Source organism: Oryzias melastigma, linkage group LG12, assembly GCF_002922805.2.
Source record: "Oryzias melastigma strain HK-1 linkage group LG12, ASM292280v2, whole genome shotgun sequence".
NCBI lineage: Eukaryota > Metazoa > Chordata > Actinopteri > Beloniformes > Adrianichthyidae > Oryzias > Oryzias melastigma.
Window position 1 is genome coordinate 24,454,323 of NC_050523.1, and position 19,785 is coordinate 24,474,107.

The 19,785-nt window shown below is 41.8% G+C and overlaps 1 protein-coding gene across 1 annotated transcript in view; it reads left to right on the forward strand.

The window, feature by feature from the left end:
* Positions 1-19,785, forward strand: part of LOC112144163 (WD repeat-containing protein 7) — a gene marked incomplete in the record, with an annotated part of 98,246 nt that overhangs the window by 4,860 nt on the left and 73,601 nt on the right. Inside the window, 11 exon segments of the mRNA XM_024268505.2 lie at positions 1,032-1,108; positions 1,458-1,577; positions 1,670-1,815; positions 2,710-2,812; positions 3,905-4,027; positions 11,563-11,710; positions 11,951-12,066; positions 12,282-12,414; positions 13,919-14,139; positions 14,597-14,792; positions 15,036-15,250. Of these exon segments, the coding sequence (XP_024124273.1) occupies positions 1,032-1,108; positions 1,458-1,577; positions 1,670-1,815; positions 2,710-2,812; positions 3,905-4,027; positions 11,563-11,710; positions 11,951-12,066; positions 12,282-12,414; positions 13,919-14,139; positions 14,597-14,792; positions 15,036-15,250 (1,598 nt within the window).

The window sequence follows — 19,785 nt, forward strand, 5'->3', positions numbered from 1 at the left end:
TGGAGGGATGGAGGAATTGATGGAGGGATGGAGGGATGGACGGATGGAGGGATGGTTTGATGGATGGATGGAAGGAGGGAGGGATAAATGGATGGAAGTGGGCTTCATTGGTCTATGGAAGGATGTATGACTTTTTTTGGTGCAAAATGTTTTTGGAAAAACGGTATCTTCAACAAATGATGGAGTTTTAAAGCTATTCATCCTTGTTATTGAAGACCTTTCCTGCTTTTGCTCATTTGGAAGTCTGGTTTGTCTCAGACCAGCTGCTCTACATGAGGAAACACAGACGGTGGAGAGACTGAGGGGCTGACGGAGATCACTGTTTTTTGTTTTTAAGTTTAAATGAAACTATTCCATCTTTGTGAACTCTACATGGGTGTCAATATTAAAACCCGCCCCCCTGCAAACATGAACACTTGCAGACAGTGAAATCAGCCTGTAGCTGAGGATCAGTGTTTGTGTGAAGTGATACAGTCAGAAAAACAGTCGGTGCAGCCTGTGTCGATACCAAGCTAGCTTTAATAAGAAACTCTGAGCTGCTGCAGAAAAACAACCAATCAGACGTACTGTAAAGCTCTGTGAAACAATTTCAGTTGTATGTTTACCGGGATATATTTACATATTTACATGTATAGTTGAATAACTGTAGTCACTGTCTGCATGATGAGATGCACTTTAGTGTGAAAAGCACCAACTCCTCATATATCAGGTTTTTAAAAACTTGTGCTATAGTGTGTTTAATTAGCGTGCTGGAGAACTAACACTGACTAGTTTTCCTGTTTGGGAAGAAACTGAACCTAAACTCCACTTGAATGAGGGATGTTCTCAGATTGTGAATAGAAACAGGTCTTGTACTTGAACTGTGGCTACATCTGTAGTTTATCATCACCAAGAGTGAATGAATAATGGATACACATTGAAAGCCCTTTTGCGCCTGGAAATGCACACAAAGATCCAGTCTATTATGATCATCATCGGTTGAGCGTTTGCATTTTGTGCGGAGCCTCACTCTGTCCAGCGTGTCTCTGCAGAGGACACTGTGGTGGCTGTGTCGGTGACCGGAATCTTGAAGGTGTGGATCATAACGGCTGAGGTCAGCAAGATGCAGGTACATCCCCGTCAACTTTGATGTCAAAGGAATTAGTACACTTTCTTAACAGTTCAAAATGCCTTTCAAGCAAGCTATAATTTCAAGCCTAGTTATCCTATGACTGACATATCTTTGTATGGACGTAAACCTCTGTTGATTGGGTTGCACGTGCATTATTCTGGCTTTGAGTCCTTGAAAAAAACATTTCCAACCTAACTCAACTTAACCCAATCCAACCCAACCTAACCTAACCAACCTTAACTTAACCCGACTTTACCTGACCCAACCCAACCGATTTGTGATTTTGTGATTGCCCATGATGATTTGAGGATCAGCTGATGCTCTTGTGCATGATGTGTTTGTTCAGGACTTGGACCCTGTCTTTGAGGAGGAATCCAAACCCATCTACTGTCAGGGCTGTCAGAGCATTTCCTTCTGCAGCTTCACTCAGAGCAGTCTGCTGGTCGTCTGCTCCAAATACTGGAGGGTGAGAGCCTTGAAGCGTCTGCTCAGGTGCTGCTGACTGCATCAGTGCTGCAGTCGTGCATTACTCTGTATGTGTGTGTGTGTGTGCATCAGGTGTTTGATGCAGGAGACTACTCGCTGCTCTGCTCAGTGGCCAGTGAAAGCGACCAGTCCTGGACCGGTGGAGAGTTTGTTGCAGCTGACAAAGTCATCATCTGGACCGAGGACGGCTGCAGCTACATCTACAAGCTGCCCGCCAGGTAACCTGCTGCTCCCCAACTCTTCATCGGACACAGTCATTTGTGTGTCATGCCAATAGTTGTGGGCTGAAACTCATAGTTCTAGCAACTTTGACAAGCTATACAGGCAGTTTCCCAATGTTTATGTTCTTCAGTTACAGTCCCACTCAGATCATCTTGAGATCTGTTTTCAAAGCAGTGGTCTTTTTATTATATTTATTGATTTTTATTATAAACAAACAAAAAAGGACAAAGTTACTGCAGAGCAACATGAGCTCATTAGAAATGCATCTGGGACTGATGGCCTGTTCTTATTTCCCATCATGCCTTTGTTTACACACTCTCCCTCTAGTTTATAGCCCCTCACAACTCCTAGTTGAAAATGGTGAGGAATATCGTTCAGATCCAGTTTAGATCCAGACTCCAGCTCAGACCAGGAAAACAAAGACGTTCATGGATCTATTTGTCTACAAGTGGATGATCAGAATGGAGAGGAGCAGGGAGCCTGTGGTTGCTCAGTGGGTTTTCTACATCACAGATTTGACTGAATTGTTTCTGTTCCTGACTCACAAAGATTTGAATAAGAAATACTGAGACATGCAGTCTTAATCTTTTTCTTTATATTTGTTCTCCTTTATCAGAAAAATAGCATATTTTTCAAGCACAATTTTGAGTTGGTCTTTAACTTAACGTTTTAAGAACAATGTGATAAAATCTGTTGTATTTATGATTAAACAAAACAGGGGAATAACTATTTTTAAGAAGCTAAGCAGAACAAATACTTGGAGGAAAATTCAACGTAAAGAAAATCTAAAGTGTGACAAATCCACAAGAAAAAATCTTGAAAAGAGTCAAATGTTTTTGAGCAGCGGCCCTCACAGAATCTTCTAAGTCTGGTGTCTTTTGTGTCCTCAGCTGTCTGTCTGCCAGTGAACATTTCCGCAGTGACATTGGGAAAACCAAAGAAGGTTCAATTCCTCCACTCATCTACAAGATCGCTGAGCGTGCAGACAAGCAGGTCAGCCTTCTGCATCCCCTACCTGTTCTTTCAGAGATCTAGAGTCGATTAACTCTAAATACTATCATTTATGACGAGAATTCTAAACATGACCACGTTTTCCCTTTTTGAATTCAAGAATAGCAAAGCTTTCATCATAAAGATATTTATTTACTAAAAACCAAAAAACATTTTTGTGAATATTAGACTCTTTCCCCAAAGAAAAAACATTTTTTTTCCTTTCAAAATATTTAACATTAAAAAAAAGCTTTACAGACACCTGGAACGTTTAGACAGCTGAGTGAGGTAGATGTTTAAAAAGGGTAGATTTAAATAAACTTTATTTTTTTTTAAATGTCAGCTTCATCTCTGCCTCTGCAAAGCCAAGCAGATAATTAAAGATTAAACACACTTTTCTGAAGGTGGAAAGCAAACCTGAAGAAAGAAGAATATTTAACTGTTGCTGGCGTCGTCGGTGACGCTTAAACACAAAATCTTTAACGTACTGTAACTTTGCAATTATTAACACGATCATTCCAGAAGCGGCTCGTCGAGTTGCTTTTCTCCCTCACAATCTACTGAAGTGATCGTGTGAACGGTTGAAAAGTTGCAGTAAATCAAAGAACATAAACACTGGAGCTCCGGTGTTAGAGGGTTAATTGACCATTTAAATGTGAAGAGGAACACTCTGGTGTTCTCCACACTAATTAACTCCTGATAATACCTAAATGTGAGCTAAAACGTATCCTTAATAAACTACTCCTCAAACTGTAAGCTCTTCTAGCTCCTCCTTTGAGCTGAAGCAGTGATGAGGCTCAGTGGTCGTCTGACTGCAGCTTTCTCCTCCGTTTGTTTTGGCGTTGAACCCGTGAAGCCCCGTGGCGGCAGACGTTGAATGAAGCGGCCCGGGACTGCACGGGTCAACCCGGCTCCCTCTTTTGTTTTTTCATTCTCGATCTCCCTGTGTTGGTATCTGTGCGTGTAAACGTTTGTGTATCTATAATTGTATTTATGATTTCTTGTCTTGTATGTATTAATTTGTTTTATCTGCCTTTTGTTATGTTTGCTGTTTGCCACGCCCCCTCCCCCCCATGCCCTCCTCGCTTCTCTCAGACGGAAGAAGAGGGAGGTGAGGAGGAGGTGGCGGTGGAGGTGATATGCCTCCCTGCCAGCGGGTACGACTTGGAGCTCTACACCCCAGAGCAGCTATACCAACACCGGCCTCTAGAGGCTCCCGTAAGCCCCAGAAAACTGCTCTGAAAGCCCCAGGCAGGAAGAGGGAGCATGTCTCCATCCTGGATGAGCTGCAAAGACTAACCGCAGAGAGAGCCAGGCTTTAAATCTGGAGTCACTTCATTTTAGCCTTAAAAATAAATCGTATATAGAATGCAGTTTAGATGAAGCCAAATGTGATTCTAAAGGACCAAACCACAGGTTCAGATTCCTGCTTCTCCATTGGTTACTTTTCTCTATAGTTCAGGTCAGTACTCTGTGTTGAAGTAACTCTGGCATGGGTGGACTGTCCAGTCTGCAGCAGAGCATCACGGGACTTAAATACTAAGGAGTGATTTTTGTGCCACCACATTGCAAGCAAAAGTCACAGTTTTGAATTCAAAAATGTTCTAAGATGCAAAAAAAAAAGAAAATTGATTTGCAAATAAAAATGTTTCATGTTTGCTTTCAAAAACCTTTTTGCGTTTGCAAACTTTTCTTTAGTCTTAAAAAAAATACATTTGCAGTACAAACGTTATTAGATTAGTAGTGTCTCATCTTGCTTTCAATCTGTCTTTGATTTTGTGTTCAAAATTTAACTCTCAGCGTTACGTTTGTGCCACCACAAACAGCCTGCTGATTGGTTTAGATCAGGGGTGTCAAACTCGATCACACAGGGGGCCAAAATCCAAAACACACCTTAGGTCACGGGCCAAACAGGATAAACATTTATTGAAAACAATGAAACTACATGATTAAAACTTTAAAACTGTAACTTTTTAACATAATTATGAACTAAATATAAAGCATTACCTGTGATAATGTTAGTGTGAATGCTGTAAGATGAATTTAGCTGCTGAAGATGCTAGTGCTGATACCTGAAGATGCTGAAATTGATGGCTAAAAAAGCTGAAGCTGATGGGTGAAAACACTAAACTTGATAGCTGAAATTGTTGAAGGTAATAGCTGAAAACGCTGAAGCTGATAGGCAGCTAAAATTACCTGAATGCCAAATTAGCCTAAAAAAACGGAAAAAAGAAGACTTAGGTTAGCCAAAACAGCTAGCATGTAGCTCAGGGGTAGGGAACCCTGGTCCTCGAGAGCCGCCTTCCTGCATGTTTTCCTGTATAGCAGGTAATCAGTCATGAGTAGGGACTGGTTCGGGTGAGTCCAGCCAATAAGAACATGCCAGAGCAGGGTGTATTGGAAAACATGCAGGAAGGCGGCTCTCGAGGACCAGGGTTCCCTACCCCCGATGTAGCTGATAAAATAGCTAATAGCTAATATCCTAAAAGCCTAAATTAGCCAAAGCAACTAGCCGGATCCGGCTTAGGGACGGAGCCCAAAAACATAAATCTTCTTCTTTTCCTGAAAGTGTCTTCCTGCTGCTGACTGCATAGTTCCAGTCTAGTGTCGCCTAAAAAAACAATATTTTGAGAAGTTCTGACCCAGTTCCTTCACTCAACTGTCCATCTCCATTGTATTTGTTCTGGAAGTCATTTGTACTTTTCTGATTCTACTCTGACCCACCTGCACGTTTTAACAGCTGAACACTCAATAACCAGCAGTCAAATCCAGAGTCTTTAACGACGGAACATGAAAATCAACAGCAGAACATGCTGAACCTGTGATGTGGTCCTTTCTCAACTGTGCTCAGATCAGACAAACTTCACCTCAAAGTTCCCCTGCAGCTCAGCCAGACGAGAGGAGCAAAGTGTGAGGACGGCAATAGAAATGCTGGCATCGACTCAGCGGCTCACACTCCCATCCCTCTGCAACACTGACGGATTCCAGCTCCATTCACTCCCAGCGCTGCAGGTCCTCTGTAGAGTTCAGAGGCTGCAAATGAACGTACGCAGCGTCACGTCAGAGCTGTGAGGTGAAGATACTACAGAACTGCAAACATAATTATGAAAGTTACTTTTTTTCTGTTTTTCTGAACAAATAATCTTCAGTTTTAGAAAAAGAAAACATTTTAAAGTTCCATTCCAATTATCTTTTGATCTGATTTAAAAGCGTTCCTAGTGGCATTTAATTATAATAATGCAATTTTAACCAAAATCAAGTTCTCTAGTTTATCTGCAGTTTTAAAACTTTAACACCTGAGCTCCAGTGTTTATGTTCTTTGATTTACTCTAACTTTTCAACCGTTAACACAATAACTCAATAATTTCAATAAACTTTTCAATAAACGGTTGAAAAGTTAGAGTATGTTAAAGATTTTGTAAGTGTCACTGACGACGCCTCAGGTGTTAATGGATAAAGCTGTGTCCTCCATCATTAGAAAAGATAGAAGATACTTTATTAATCTCTGCAGAGGGAAATTCCATGTCTGGTAGCTCATCCATGCAAACCAGCAGTCACACTCAGAAGACAGTAAAACTATTTACATAAGAACAATGCGGTACACATAAAACGAAGATAAAAACAGATTATTGGACATGATAAAAATATGAGTGTGATAAATATAGACTAAAATGACTAAAAATAGTAATGAGAAAGAATAAATAAAATGTAAATAAAAAGTGCAGAGTAAATAAAATGTATTAGCAGTGTCTGTAATAAAATCTTCTGGTAGTCTGGATATAAAACCTCTCCGCCCTACAGCACGGCGAGATGAAGGCTTGTGGGAAAATGCCACAAGAACCTGTTAAAACATGATTTTCATTGGAGTGGATCTTTAGAGGGGTTTCATGTGAATAAATGAGCTGATCTAATCCTAATTATTTAATAGGAGACTGACATTATCTGCCTTTAATACTCTGTTATTGAGTGACTGTACTAGTTTTAGCATTCATTTGGATCAGGGGTCCCCAAAGTTTTTCTAGTGAGGGCCACTTACCTGTTTTCTTCTCTGATGTGAGGCCGGGATCGGTTTGTAGGACAACAGAAAGAGTGTAACAATCACAGTCTAAACGTAAACATTTATGGTTTTCCAGAAAACCACACATAGCCACAATGTGGCGGCTGAAGATGCTAGTGCTAATAGCTGAAGATGCTGAAACTGAGAACTAAAAACCCTGTGCTAAATTAGCCAAAACAGCTAGCATGTAGCCAAAATATAAGCTAAAGGCCAAAATAGCCTAAAAAACAACAACAACAATTCAGAATTAGCAAAAACAGCTAGCATGTAGCTGAAATATTATCTAAATGCCAAATAAACCAAAAAAACTGAAAAAGGCTAAATCCGCCAAAACAGCTATTATGTGGCTAAAACATTAGCTAATATCTAAATTAGCCTAGAAATCCTTAGTAAATGCCAAAACGCTTGAAAAAGATAGTATTAAAAGAGCTGAATATTTTAATAGCTCAATGATCCGAAGAGCTGAAGAGCAACAGAGATTAAAACAAATTATGGAAAAAAATAATGAAGAAATAAGGAAAAGTATATCACCTTAATAACCAAATAAATATTCTCTCCTCTCCCGTCATAGTTCAGACTGCAGAAGGGTGGAATAAATAGTCTCGTTCTATGTGGGTCTCCATCAGCGTTTCTGATAGTTTGTGGGGGGGCTGGGAAAAATGGGGAGGAGGGTCTGATCCAGCCCGTGTGCCGTAGTTTGTGGACCCCTGATTTAAATGATCTGGCTCAATAATGAAAACTAAATTTTTCTAATTCCAAAATTTCGAGTTCATAAATCCAACAATGTCTTGTTGTTTCCTGATCATAGAACTGATGCTGAAAAAGCCCCAGAGAAAAAGTGTCTGTAGTTTGCAGAGGGGGTCAGGACTGTGAGCTGGACGATGTCCTGCTTTGGTGCCCTCGTGGTTTCGTCTCTTCCTGCCTGACGGCCTGAACTCACTCTGGTTTCATGCTCTTCTCCCACTAAAGCCCGTCTGCTCCTTCAGAAGCACCATCACCCTCCTCATCTGTCTTCATGCTGATGAAGATGCATGCAAAGCCCCAAAGCTGCTTTTGGGTTTTTAGTCAGGGTTTCTGGAGTCAAACACGGATGAAGCACACCATCATGTGACAGGAACACGCCGCTCATCTTCATCTGACACCTTTGAGTAGAAATATATGACAACTTTTTGAAGGAGCAATGTTGCTAAAAACTTTGCCTAAATCTAGAGTAGCATCTGAAAACATGTTAGTTTCTCAAATCAGCCATGTCCAAGTCACTGTGTGCTGGTGTCCTCTTCCTTTCCTCCTGTGTGTTTAAAGTTGGTGTGCAGTGAGTGTGATCTGGCACACGGTGGCACTACATTCCCTCTCTGCCCCCACGCCCCGCAGAGGAGCTGAATTAACCCATCGCCCTGCACTCTCCTCAGCCATCCCTCGCTGCTCTGCCACCATAGCTGCCGCGGCGGCCCTCTCCTCTGGTGCTCACAGCGTCATCCCATCACCCGGTGGATCACCTCAACGCTCCAGCTGCTGGCACCTCCTGCTCACGGCTTGGTGGTTTTGATAGTTTTGGCAGAAAGTTGAAGAGAGTTTCAGGTTTAGTTTTCTTTGTGGATGTAATCAGTCTGCTTTGACCGTCTGACAGCAGCAGCAGTAGTTTTTTATGACAGGAGCTGCATGTTACACAGAAATCCAGATTCCTCTGAATGTTCTCACTGAATCATCATGTTCTCCATGACGGGGAGGAAAAAGCCAGCAGGGTTCCTGCAGCAGTCTTGAATTTACAGACCTACAGTTAACATCTTTCAGGCTCTAACTTGTGATGACGTTGCTTTGGGAATTCCTGTGTTTGAGAATCCTCCACACAGCTGTGAAAGGAGTAGTCACTGCAGATGAAACGTTTGTGTTTGTAGAGCTGTGAAGGCCCGTGGTGAGAAACAGAACACACGCTGGTTCACGCATGTTTCTCCTGTAGACAGCAGCTGGGTTTGGGGAGCTGGATTAAAGGTCTTTGCTCTCTTTACATTTAAACTCTTCATTTCTCTTGCAGAGGTCAGTGGACCTGTTCTCAGGAGAGCGTCAGAACGGTCGATTCTTGGCCTGCTCAGTTACTGCCTGCTGTTTAAATCCATGCAGTGATGCATGCGGCGCAGCTGTTCTCTGTGATTATGTTCACCACTGTTTTAAAGCTCGTCTGAACGTGGACCGACGGCACGATTCTCTTAAAACAAATGTAACGGGATGGAGGTCATGTGACCCCTCTACTTAAAAAGAGTGAGTTAGTTAGTTGTGCAAAAGCATTTTCTGACAGCAAAACCTCCAGCACAGCATTGCAGCTGTTATAGAACACATCATGGAACCCGATCAGCATAGACATATTTGCAAATAGAGCATTCATATTTAGAAAAAAATAAGTGTTCGTCAGCCCCAGATGTGTAAAATCTGTATTTCCAGAGCAGAATATGACATCTCTGCAGAAAAAGCTGTGGTTGTGACCTTTGTGAAAGATGGAGTTTGGATAAAAGCATTCCTCTATGATGGGAAGGGTTGGATTTTACGGGTCTGCCATGAAGTTTCTGGAGCATTTGGACACATTCTCAGTTTTCTCACAGAAATCCAGCTTTTTACTCTAACTTTGAATATGTTCTGTGTACAGTACCACTCACGATAATGGTACGTTCCATCTTCACTATCCCCTTAAGGTGTCTGCATGAGCCTCAAGGGAACTGAAAGACACACCTATGCTCCTCTAAAGATGCCCCCTTCCCTACAACCCAAACCCTCAGCACCCATACGGTCCCCCGTGACAAAAGCTTCATATGAATGATGCTGCATCTGCAGCTCGTTTACTGCTTTACCAAAAGGCAGACACTCCCAAACTTTCATAGTTCCATCAACTGTTGGGAGAAAGATTCATCACTGATACACAAGTGAGGTCGCCACTAACGATCATTTTAATCGTCAATTATTATTTTCAAATGAGGTCAGCATCTGAAACGAGGAACTATTTTCCCTAAAGATTAAGTTTTAGTCTCTCTGACTCAAATAGAACTAAAGTTCATTTTGTGGTGTTGAATGTTCACAACTGTGTTCATCTTCTCTACACTCTGACTCTATAGAACTCCAGACTGTCGGATGTTCTTGCTGGTAGCAGGAAAGTGATCATTTCTCCATGTCTTCAGAAAGATTTAGTCTCGTTTTAGAGCAGACATTCCTTCAGCAGAGACATTTCACTCTGATGGGGTCCAGGTTGCAGGGGTGCACACAAACATTTAGCCTTGACAGTGTGGGGAAACGCCCCTCATTTTAATTCTACCATCATAGAGGAGCATCTTTTTTTAGTTTTTTCTGTTTGCGCTAATGTTAGCTTAGCTAGACGATGATCCCTCTTCATCGTTATCATCCTCAGTCACAGTGTGCTTCCTCTTCAGCTGTTCATGCATCACTGTAGTGCTGCTGTGGAACACAAGCTCTCAAGTCATTGGCGTGTTGTTATGGTACCCGAGTCTTCCCAGAACTCCCTGTGACATCACCACTGACCCGGATTAGCACTACTGCGCATGTGTGCCAAAGACAATGGCCGACCGACTCTTTAAGAAAAAGAAAAAATAAATAAGCAACTAATCTACTATTATTTTTTTATTATTTCAAATATGAAAAATGTCCAAACAATAGCAGACAGCAACAACCCCCCTCCACACCCCATCCCCAGACAACCTACAAAACACACAGAAACGTAAACGGTCTTCAATGCACATCAAAAACATACACAACAACATCAGAAGTCAGATGTTCCAGGCCGTAGACCTTTACTCATGAGCTAAGGGAACAAATGAACGTTTTGTCCCTTTTAAAGTAGGTCCTTTAAGTCAGCAGGCAGGTAATTTAAGAACGGAGACCATGTTGACCAAAACATTTCTTCTTTTCCTTTCATAACTGCGTGCAGCCTCTCATGAGGAAGTATACTAAAAACTTCTCTGTACCACAGACTGACAGTGGGGTGACTCTAATCCAATTTATTAAGATACATTTCCGAGCAATCCAGAGGAGTTTTTCCAGGAGCAGGAGATATCATTTAGGAATTTGTAACACCTTTGAGGGGAAGCCCAGCAACTAGACCCCTGGATCCTTCTTGATTTTCAATTTAAAGATCCCACGGATTCATAAGAAATATGTGACCAAAAACTAGAAAATTTGGTGACGTTCCCACTAACAGTGAAAATACAGTATGCTCCTCTCTCCAAGTGGCATTTCAAGCAGAGTGGAGATACATACTGTGGTTGACTATCTTAAAAGTCGTCGACTAATCGTGGCAGCCCTAATACACACCAGCACACACTCACTCATGTATGATGGCCACAAATGATTCAGAGGTTCCCAGAAAACTTGGCCAGTGGGTCACATGACCTCCATCCCAGCGTAACGGGTTTTATTTGGCTGGTTTTTAGGAAGTGCTTTGATGAGCTTTAGTTTCCAGTAAAGTTGTGTTGACTCTCAGGTGTGTGGTTCTGTTGTCCAGTTTACTGCTGTCGTGTCTCTGTGGTCTCAGGAGAGCATGCCCAGCTGCTTCACTTCACACTAGCACTTCTCTAGTAGAAACAACACAGTTTGGTATGATTATGATGCTGCAAGGCCTCATGGGAGATTCACCTGCCCTCCTGCAGAAAGGAGAGATTCAGAGAGTGACTCTGTGACCCGTGTCTTCTCCCTGCAGCTCCTCATCTGTCCCCCTGTCACGCGCTTCTTCTTTGGCCGCCGGGAGCCCTTCCACAAGCTCCTGATCCAGGGGGATTCAGCAGGCCGGCTGTCCCTGTGGAGCGTTCCCGACTCCACGCCCCGTCAGACAGCTGCCACCTGTGCAGGTGACCCCTCGCCCTCTGCTTCACTATCAACAAGTCCACCAACCTGCATTGAGGGGATGTTGTGCATGCACATGAAATCATTGTTTGTTGAGCAGAAGTGTGAATGTCTCTAGACCAAAGCCTTCCTGGACCTCCTGTAGACATTTCTGCTCCATATTCTTGAGGACGAGCTTCATTCCTGCTCGAGTTTGTGCTTGTGGTTCCCTGATTTCACACGTGTGTGCTGTTCTTCCTGTTCAGAGCTGCAGGTGTCATCCACCATCAGCCTGCAGGAGGCGTTCGATAAGCTGAAGCCCGTCTCTGCAGGCATCATCGACCAGCTCAGCGTCCTGCCGGGCAAAGAAGAACCCATCAAGGTTAAAACACAGGATGCTCCACGGAGCTTCCTCTATTTCATGTAACATTTAAGCATTAAAGACAGCGATACAGCTGCTCTTCTCTTAGAAAACAACTTCTTGCAGTTTGTAAACTTGATATTTTTGAACTTTAATTTTAATGGAACAGGATAAAAGTGGTATCTGTCTGTTTGTGTGTTGGCCTCTCACAATGTGGACTTTGGCTCCCCCTACAGGTGACGGCCAGCGTGTACATCCCCTCCCAGGGCCGGCTGGTGTGCGGCAGAGAAGACGGCAGCATCATCTTGGTTCCTGCCACTCAGACGGCCATCGTGCAGCTGCTGCAGGGCGAGCACATGCTGCGCAGAGGTGAAGCTGCCACAACAACAACAACTGCAAGCATGTCAGCCCTGCCTGCTCCAAGATCCTTTTTTGAAAGTGACATATTTACTGTGTATTCCAAGTAAGGAATGTACAGAGGTGTGCAGGTGGACATTTACTCTAAAAAAATACATTTAAAAAAGTGGGACAGATGAGAAGTTGCAGCGCGGATTTGCACGCTAGAGATTTTCTGGAGAAAGTCAGACTTTTCCTTTATCAGAAAATACCTCAAAATGAGGCTTTTAACAGCAATTATTAGGTTAAAAATCTTTGCGATTAAAATTGATTAATTCAATTAATTAATTACAGGTTACATTCATTCCATTTCTTTGGGGCGTCACCAGCTACTTCACTAACAGTGCAGTTCAAAAACTCAATAATACCAAAAACCATCAGCAACAGCTGATTTTATGTATAGTCTATATTTACTTATATAAGAAGTTCAATAAAAACAGGAAATAGCTACAGGAAAAAGTAGACATTTTAATTCAACTCACTAAAAGTTAAACATGTCGCTTGGGGCCCCCCTAGAGACTTGGGGGCCCTAGGCAACTTACCTAGTTCGCCTGTAGGAAGAAACGAGCCTGTGCGTTGTTACGCACCAGTAAAGGAGAAAGCCAGCATGCAGGATGAATAGGGCTGACGCAATTAGTCATTAAAATACTGGACGACTAATTTAATAGTCGATTAGTTGTTACTTTATAATATATGGAGTCAGAGTTTTGTAAAGTTTAACAAAGTTGTGAGCATTCAACACAGCAAAATGCACTTATTTTGAGTGAATGCTTGGTAAGCTCATTTGTTATCTATTGGGGTTTTTTTTAGGCTAATTTAGAGTTTAACTAATATTTTAGCAATATGCTAACATTTTTGGCTAATTTATTATCTACCGAGGTTTTCATTGACTTATTTAGAGTTTAGCTTCTATTTTACCAACACATGCTAAAGTTTTTGACTAATTTAGTTTACTGAGGAATTTTCGGCTGTTTTGGAGTTTAGCTAGTATTTAAGCAACGGGCTAGCTTTTGGGGCTCATTTCGAGCTTGCCTTATATTTAAGTAACATTAAATATTTGTGCAAAATTGGCATGTATTAGGGATTTTTAAGCAATTTTACTACAAATTATTTTAGAAATTTAGGTCAACTTTAGTACTCTTTCATAATTCTTTAATGAAAGTTTCAGTCTTTTAGCAAATGAAACATTTTATAAATAGTTTTTGCTTTTTCGGCAAATCCCTTCAGCAGTAATGTGAATACTTTCAGCAAAAAGCATTCACGCTAGCATTATCGCAGGTAATGCAACTTTTCTAGTTATATTTGAAACAATGAGATCAAAACTTTATCTTTTGTGACAAATAATTCCTTTTTATCAGATGCTAACCCCATTAGATTTAATCTGGTTTTAATCCTCGAAAAAGAGAAGTGTGTCTGTTGTGTCTGTATCCACACACATCATGATCTCAGACTCCCGTGGTCCTGGCTTGTTTTCCAGGCTGGCCCCCCCACCGCACACTGCGAGGTCATCGGAACAAGGTGACCTGCGTCCTCTACCCCTACCAGGTGTCGGCACGCTATGACCAGCGCTCCCTGGTGTCTGGAGGGGTGGACTTCTCCGTCATTGTGTGGGACATTTTCACCGGAGAGATGAAGCACATCTTCTGTGTTCATGGGGGGGAGATCACGCAGCTCATCGTGCCCCCCGAAAACTGCAGCGTAAGACTTGGGACTTCCGTTTTGTCTCTGTTGTTGGAGTCACGCACACCCCAGTCCATTTCCTTTCAGACTTTTAGTGTCAGGAATGAAGATAAATGTGTTTTTGTGTTAATGTTCTTTGATTTACTGTAACTTTTCAACCATTAACCTGATCATTCCAGTAGATTCACTACTGGAATGATCAGGTTAATGGTTGAAAAGTTGAAGTACATTAAAGATTTTTTGTTTAAACGCCACCAACGACGCCTCAGGTGATAAAGGGTTAATCCCTTCGTGTTGAGCAGTGACTGACCTCAGTGTGACCACAGCTACACAATAACTGAAAACATTCATCCCTTTGTTAGAGAAGCTCCACAGAAAGACAATTCAATTTTACCACAACAAATCTCAAAAATGACATATTTTGTGTAATTATGGTTGTGTGCATTTCCTGTTGTGACCGCTCCTCTCCCTGCAGACTCGGGTGCAGCACTGCGTCTGTTCAGTGGCCAGTGACCACTCGGTTGGGCTGCTCAGCCTCCGGGAGAGGAAGTGCATCATGCTGGCCTCGAGACACCTCTTTCCCATCCAAGTCATCAAGTGGCGTCCGGCTGACGACTACCTGGTGGTGGGATGCTCTGATGGTTCTGTCTATGTCTGGCAGATGGATACAGGTGAGGAGAGTGTGGTTTGTTAAGTTTCTTGATCTGTGGTGTTGTTTGGTTTTGTGCAGCGTCCCAAGACGACCTGGACTGTGAAATAACTTGATGAAGATGTTTTAGAAACGCTCTGAATGCTGGAACTGCTCCTCTCCCCTCATTGTCAGACTGAAGTCTAGAGCACCCCCTGCAGGCAGAGGAGGATCACTCCCTGTACCCCAAAGCATGAATGGACTGTGTCTCCTCTGTGTGATCCAGGAGCGCTGGATCGCTGCGTGATGGGGATAACCGCCGTGGAGATCCTGAACGCCTGTGACGAGCTGGCTCCAGCCACCGTGGACGCTCTGAGCCACTCGGCAGTAAACTTGAAGCAAGCCATGACGCGCCGCAGCCTGGCAGCCTTGAAGAACATGGCCCAGCACAAGCTGCAGACGCTGGCCACCAACCTGCTGGCTGCTGACAATGCAGATAAGGTAACCACAGCTCTCATCACTTTCCGAAATACAAGAAAACAAACCAGTTTAGAGACAGGAGGGGTCGGGCCCTCTGGGCCCCTGCAGTTAGACTTATGCTTATTGGACCAATCAGGAGCCTGATTGGAGGGCTGTCATTGGTTTCTGAGGGTCTGGTGAAGGTTTGCATTTCAGAGTCCAAGTCTCAGGGTGGACACTCCACCACTGAACCACAGAGATGCTCATGAAGCGTCATGCGTCATACAACAAAAATCTCAGTTTTTTTACATTTGTCCTCTCTCCTGGAGGCTGTTTGTATTTCCGGGTCATCCACAGGTTAGCTCAGTTTGGGTGTTAGTGAGGATTTTCTTCAGGAGGATTCCTGGACTTTCTGAGGGGCGGAGACATGGAGCGAAACGTAAAATGTTTGCCTGTGGTTTACAGTCGATGAAGCAGAGAACGCCAGAATGATTTCTAACATTTCATAAGAGGAATCCATTCTTTTGCAAAAAGTAACTTGTAATTTGGTGTAAATCTATGATCTCCAACCTTTTTAATGCCACAGACCGGTTTAATGTCACCAATATTTTCATTAATTCATTTATTTTTGTTCTCTTAACTTTTGAGAATAAAGTTTATCTTCATCTTCTGTAAAATATCCACAGCTGCTTTAACTTTATTTCTACACTAGATATAGTGGAAAAACCAATAAAATCCGATATAGATCTCCCTCAACCCATAACTGTCAAAGTGGAAGCTAAGAAATTAGACGTCAACTTCAGCCTCGTCTGACTTAAGGTGGACAAACACAGAAAAAAAAAGTTGGTCACTAAAACTGGGATTTTCTAGATATAATAATAAATATGAATCCACAGTTTGAAAACGTTAATATGAGCATCCTCGTAACATTAGACAGCCGGTTACTGAATACTCTGCATTATTATTAGGCTGTGTGGGAACAGCAGTCTCAATAAATCCATAATTGGAGTAAAGTCTTCTGGTTTTTGTCTGTTAAATGCATTTTCTTTTTTTTTTTAGTCAAAGGCTCTTCTTTTGTTTCCTCTTTGGATCTTTTCTGGTAAAATAAACTTTCTGACAGGATGGTTTTCTCCTGGTTTCCGTGAGGCTCGGATGTATCCGTGATCCACAGGTGAAAAATCTCATCTGTCTTCAATGATGTTGTTTTTTGTCAGCCTTTGTCTGAAGAAAAAAGGTAGAGCACACCTGTAAACACAGACACAAAGGTCGTCTTGATCCGATAACGGGCCCAAGTCAGAGACCAATTAAAAGACGAAAGGTCTGGGTGAGTTGGAGTGTGTGTGTTTTAGGACACTTTCTGGTGTATTTACTGACTCTATGATAAGGCATTATTACAACTTTTGGACAGTCCTAATGAGGCCAAATGTCCTATTCTGTTTTTTTTTGAGGGATGAGGTGTGAATGAATGACAGTTTAAAGTTGAGCTTAGACATCACCTGGTTACAGTTAAGGTTAAGGTCGGTATGGAAATTGATAGAACCAATCAAACTTTTCTTTTAAAAAAGTACTTTTTACAACCTGAAGCATTTTACATTTAAAAACCAAAAGCATACACAATACCCCCCCCCCACTCCCTTAATAGAAGTTAATACCAATGTGTTAGTGATGTGGTAATTACCGGTTTTTATTCCAGTTAAGGAGTGACTGAAACTGGATAAGAACATCACCTGAACACTCAAGCGCTGTGCTCCCTAACCTTTTAAGGCCACGGACCGGTCTGAATTGGACAATATTTTCTCAGACCGGTCCAAACTGGGCCATGATTGGCATTTTTAAGCTTCTGGTTTATGAAAATATATTTTCAAAATAAAATGCTACTACAAGAAATTTTGTTTAAAAAATCTTAAAATATCTGTGGATATTTTTTATGCAGATGATGAAGATTTCTTGAAAAAAGTTATTGATTTGTAGAAATGGTTTCTGATTTGAAAATTTCCCCCCATAGAAGGTCTTTTTAACACTCATTTTTGATTTTGATTATCTTTCAGGGCAAACAGGTTGATCATATTTTCTCTTTACATAAATCCTCAGTCACTGGTTATTTTTTCAACTCAAAGGAACATTTTCTGTGCTCAAATTTCTCAACCTAATTCAGCTTTGCTCAGGAAATTTCTCAAATGTCCCTTTTACAAGTTTCAACAAATCAGCAGCTTTATTTGATTGAATCTTCTTTCTCTGTGAAATGTTTAAACTTTGTGATGAAGATTTTCCCTTTAACGTTAAAGTGTTGGCTAACAACCGGACACTAGCTTCAGCTACGTCTGACTTTAAGGTTTCCTCACTGCTTTCTCCCTGCCAGTAGTTCCAGACACAATTCTGAGGTGAATTTCTAATGAACTGCTGCCGCTCTGCAGCAGCTATGTCCTAGAGAATGAGACAGGTTTTTCGATTTTGGCTAAAAGTCATATAATCATAATTAAAAGATCTCTGGAAACACTTTGAAAATGGATCAGTAGATGATTGGAGTGCAACTTCAAAAAGGTAAGACGCTTTAAACATATGAGTTGGTTGTTTTCTGACGACTGTTGGCTTGGCTGATGTCAGCCTGTCGGGCTTGGATGGTCTGAGTTGCTGTGGCAGATCAAACTCCGCCCACACGGTGCACCCCAGTACTGAAAACAAACAGCGTAAATGATTTAGTGTTTGAACTGCGTTTAGTTCAGCTGCTGCTACAGCTTGACTTTTACAGGTTCACTTAGAAGCCATTCAGCCCCCGATGATGGGTTGGGGCTGTTTTCTTGCGGCGCTTTCAGCAGATAACCTTTGTGCTGTCCCTTTTTCTCCCTCTGCTATAACTGCTATAATCACAGCTCTTTACTGAAAATGCACACAACCCCTGCAATCTGTCCAGCGCCGCTGTTCTGTCACATTCTCATCCTCTTTTCTTCTCTCCACGCCTCTGACATTTCTTTCTCTCATCAGCCCTCACCGTGCCTCACAACACCTTTGTGTTCTCCCCGCTGAGAGTAATGACGGATAATGACCATGAAATGTCAGACTATAAACCCAAACAATTCTCCCTTTCAGGCCCAGCCCTCCATCAGTGTGTTTACAGCTGATGCTGGTCTGATTCCTCTGTGTGACTTTGAGTTTGTCCTCTGCTGCAGGCACTGATCTGTGAACGGATCTGAGCCTGAAGGGGAGCGGAGACGGGCCGCACACACAGATTCATTTGGTCCAATCAGGAGGGGTTCTGCTCAGCTCCCTCTTATTTATACTAACCTTTTTGATAACTGTACTCTAAGATGCTCTTTAGAACAGAGAAAAACAAAAGAGTCACAATATCCAAAGTACTCTTTGTGATTGTTCATGATAGGAAACCGTGTCACATCAGTGGCGATTAAAATGCTGCGGTGAGAACCTTATTTGGAGCAGTTATTGTCCCTGCCTCCACACCGTTAAGATGGGGAGTCTTTACCCAGCACAGTTGGGTCCTGGTCATCATTCTGCAAACGTCAGCTCCAAAACACACCGTCTGTTTGCTTCTCCTGGTCTGCTGTAATGAATCACGTTATTGAACTCATACAGAGGTTTGATCCCGTCATTTTTTGGCAAATGTCAACATGTGTCTATATATACGTACGCGCCCGGTCAATAAAACATAATTAATTGGTTAATATTTATTACTCGCGCTCAGGCGTCCTGCTGTGCAGCTGTGAGATCAGCGTAATTAAACTCTGTCTAAAATAAACTTAAACTTTTCTTTATATCCTGTGATTGAGATTTTATTAAATTAAAGAGATATTATGGCATTTATTTATAGTTTTTGGAAAAAACGATCTTCTATTTTAATAAATAATTCGTAAGTTAATGTCCCCATCCCAAAATAAAATAATGGTCAGTTTCCTCTTTGGATTTCTCATAGCAGACACCTCTGGAGGCGGAGCTAAATAGAGGTGTCTGCTATGAGAAATCCAAAGCGGAAACTGACCATTATTTTATTTTGGGATTGGGCCTAAAGGAATTTTCCACAATAACAAGCATCAACGTTGTCTAAAAGTTGAGGAAACTCCACGGTTCCATGTGAAAGTCCCGCCCACCGACGCCGCGTGAGGCAAACAGTTTGGAGAAGACAGACACGCCCCCACCTGTGATCAGCGACCTGAAATCCAGCTGGATCAAAGTTTTCCCAAAAAAATAGTTTTATTATTTTTCACAAGCATAATAAAGAAAGTTTATGGCAAAAAAGGAAAAAGCTGGAAAAAAGAAGAAGAAAAAAAGAAATGTTGATTAGTTTGTTGACAAATTTTATTATTGTTGTTTTTTTAAAATTATACCTAAAACTTTCATTCTATGTTGTGAAAACAGTTTGTTAAACATTTTTGAGGTGTCCACAGCAAAATGAATCCCATTTTTCCAGATGGAATTTTCTGATTTTGCATGATTTTATGTCTAGTGTGTGAATACAACATGTAAAAATGACTAAATAAAGGTAGTGTTACATAAGTGCGGTTGTGCTGATTAAAATGTTACCAAATAAGCAAACAGGTAATCTTTCAAATTGAAATACAGAGTTA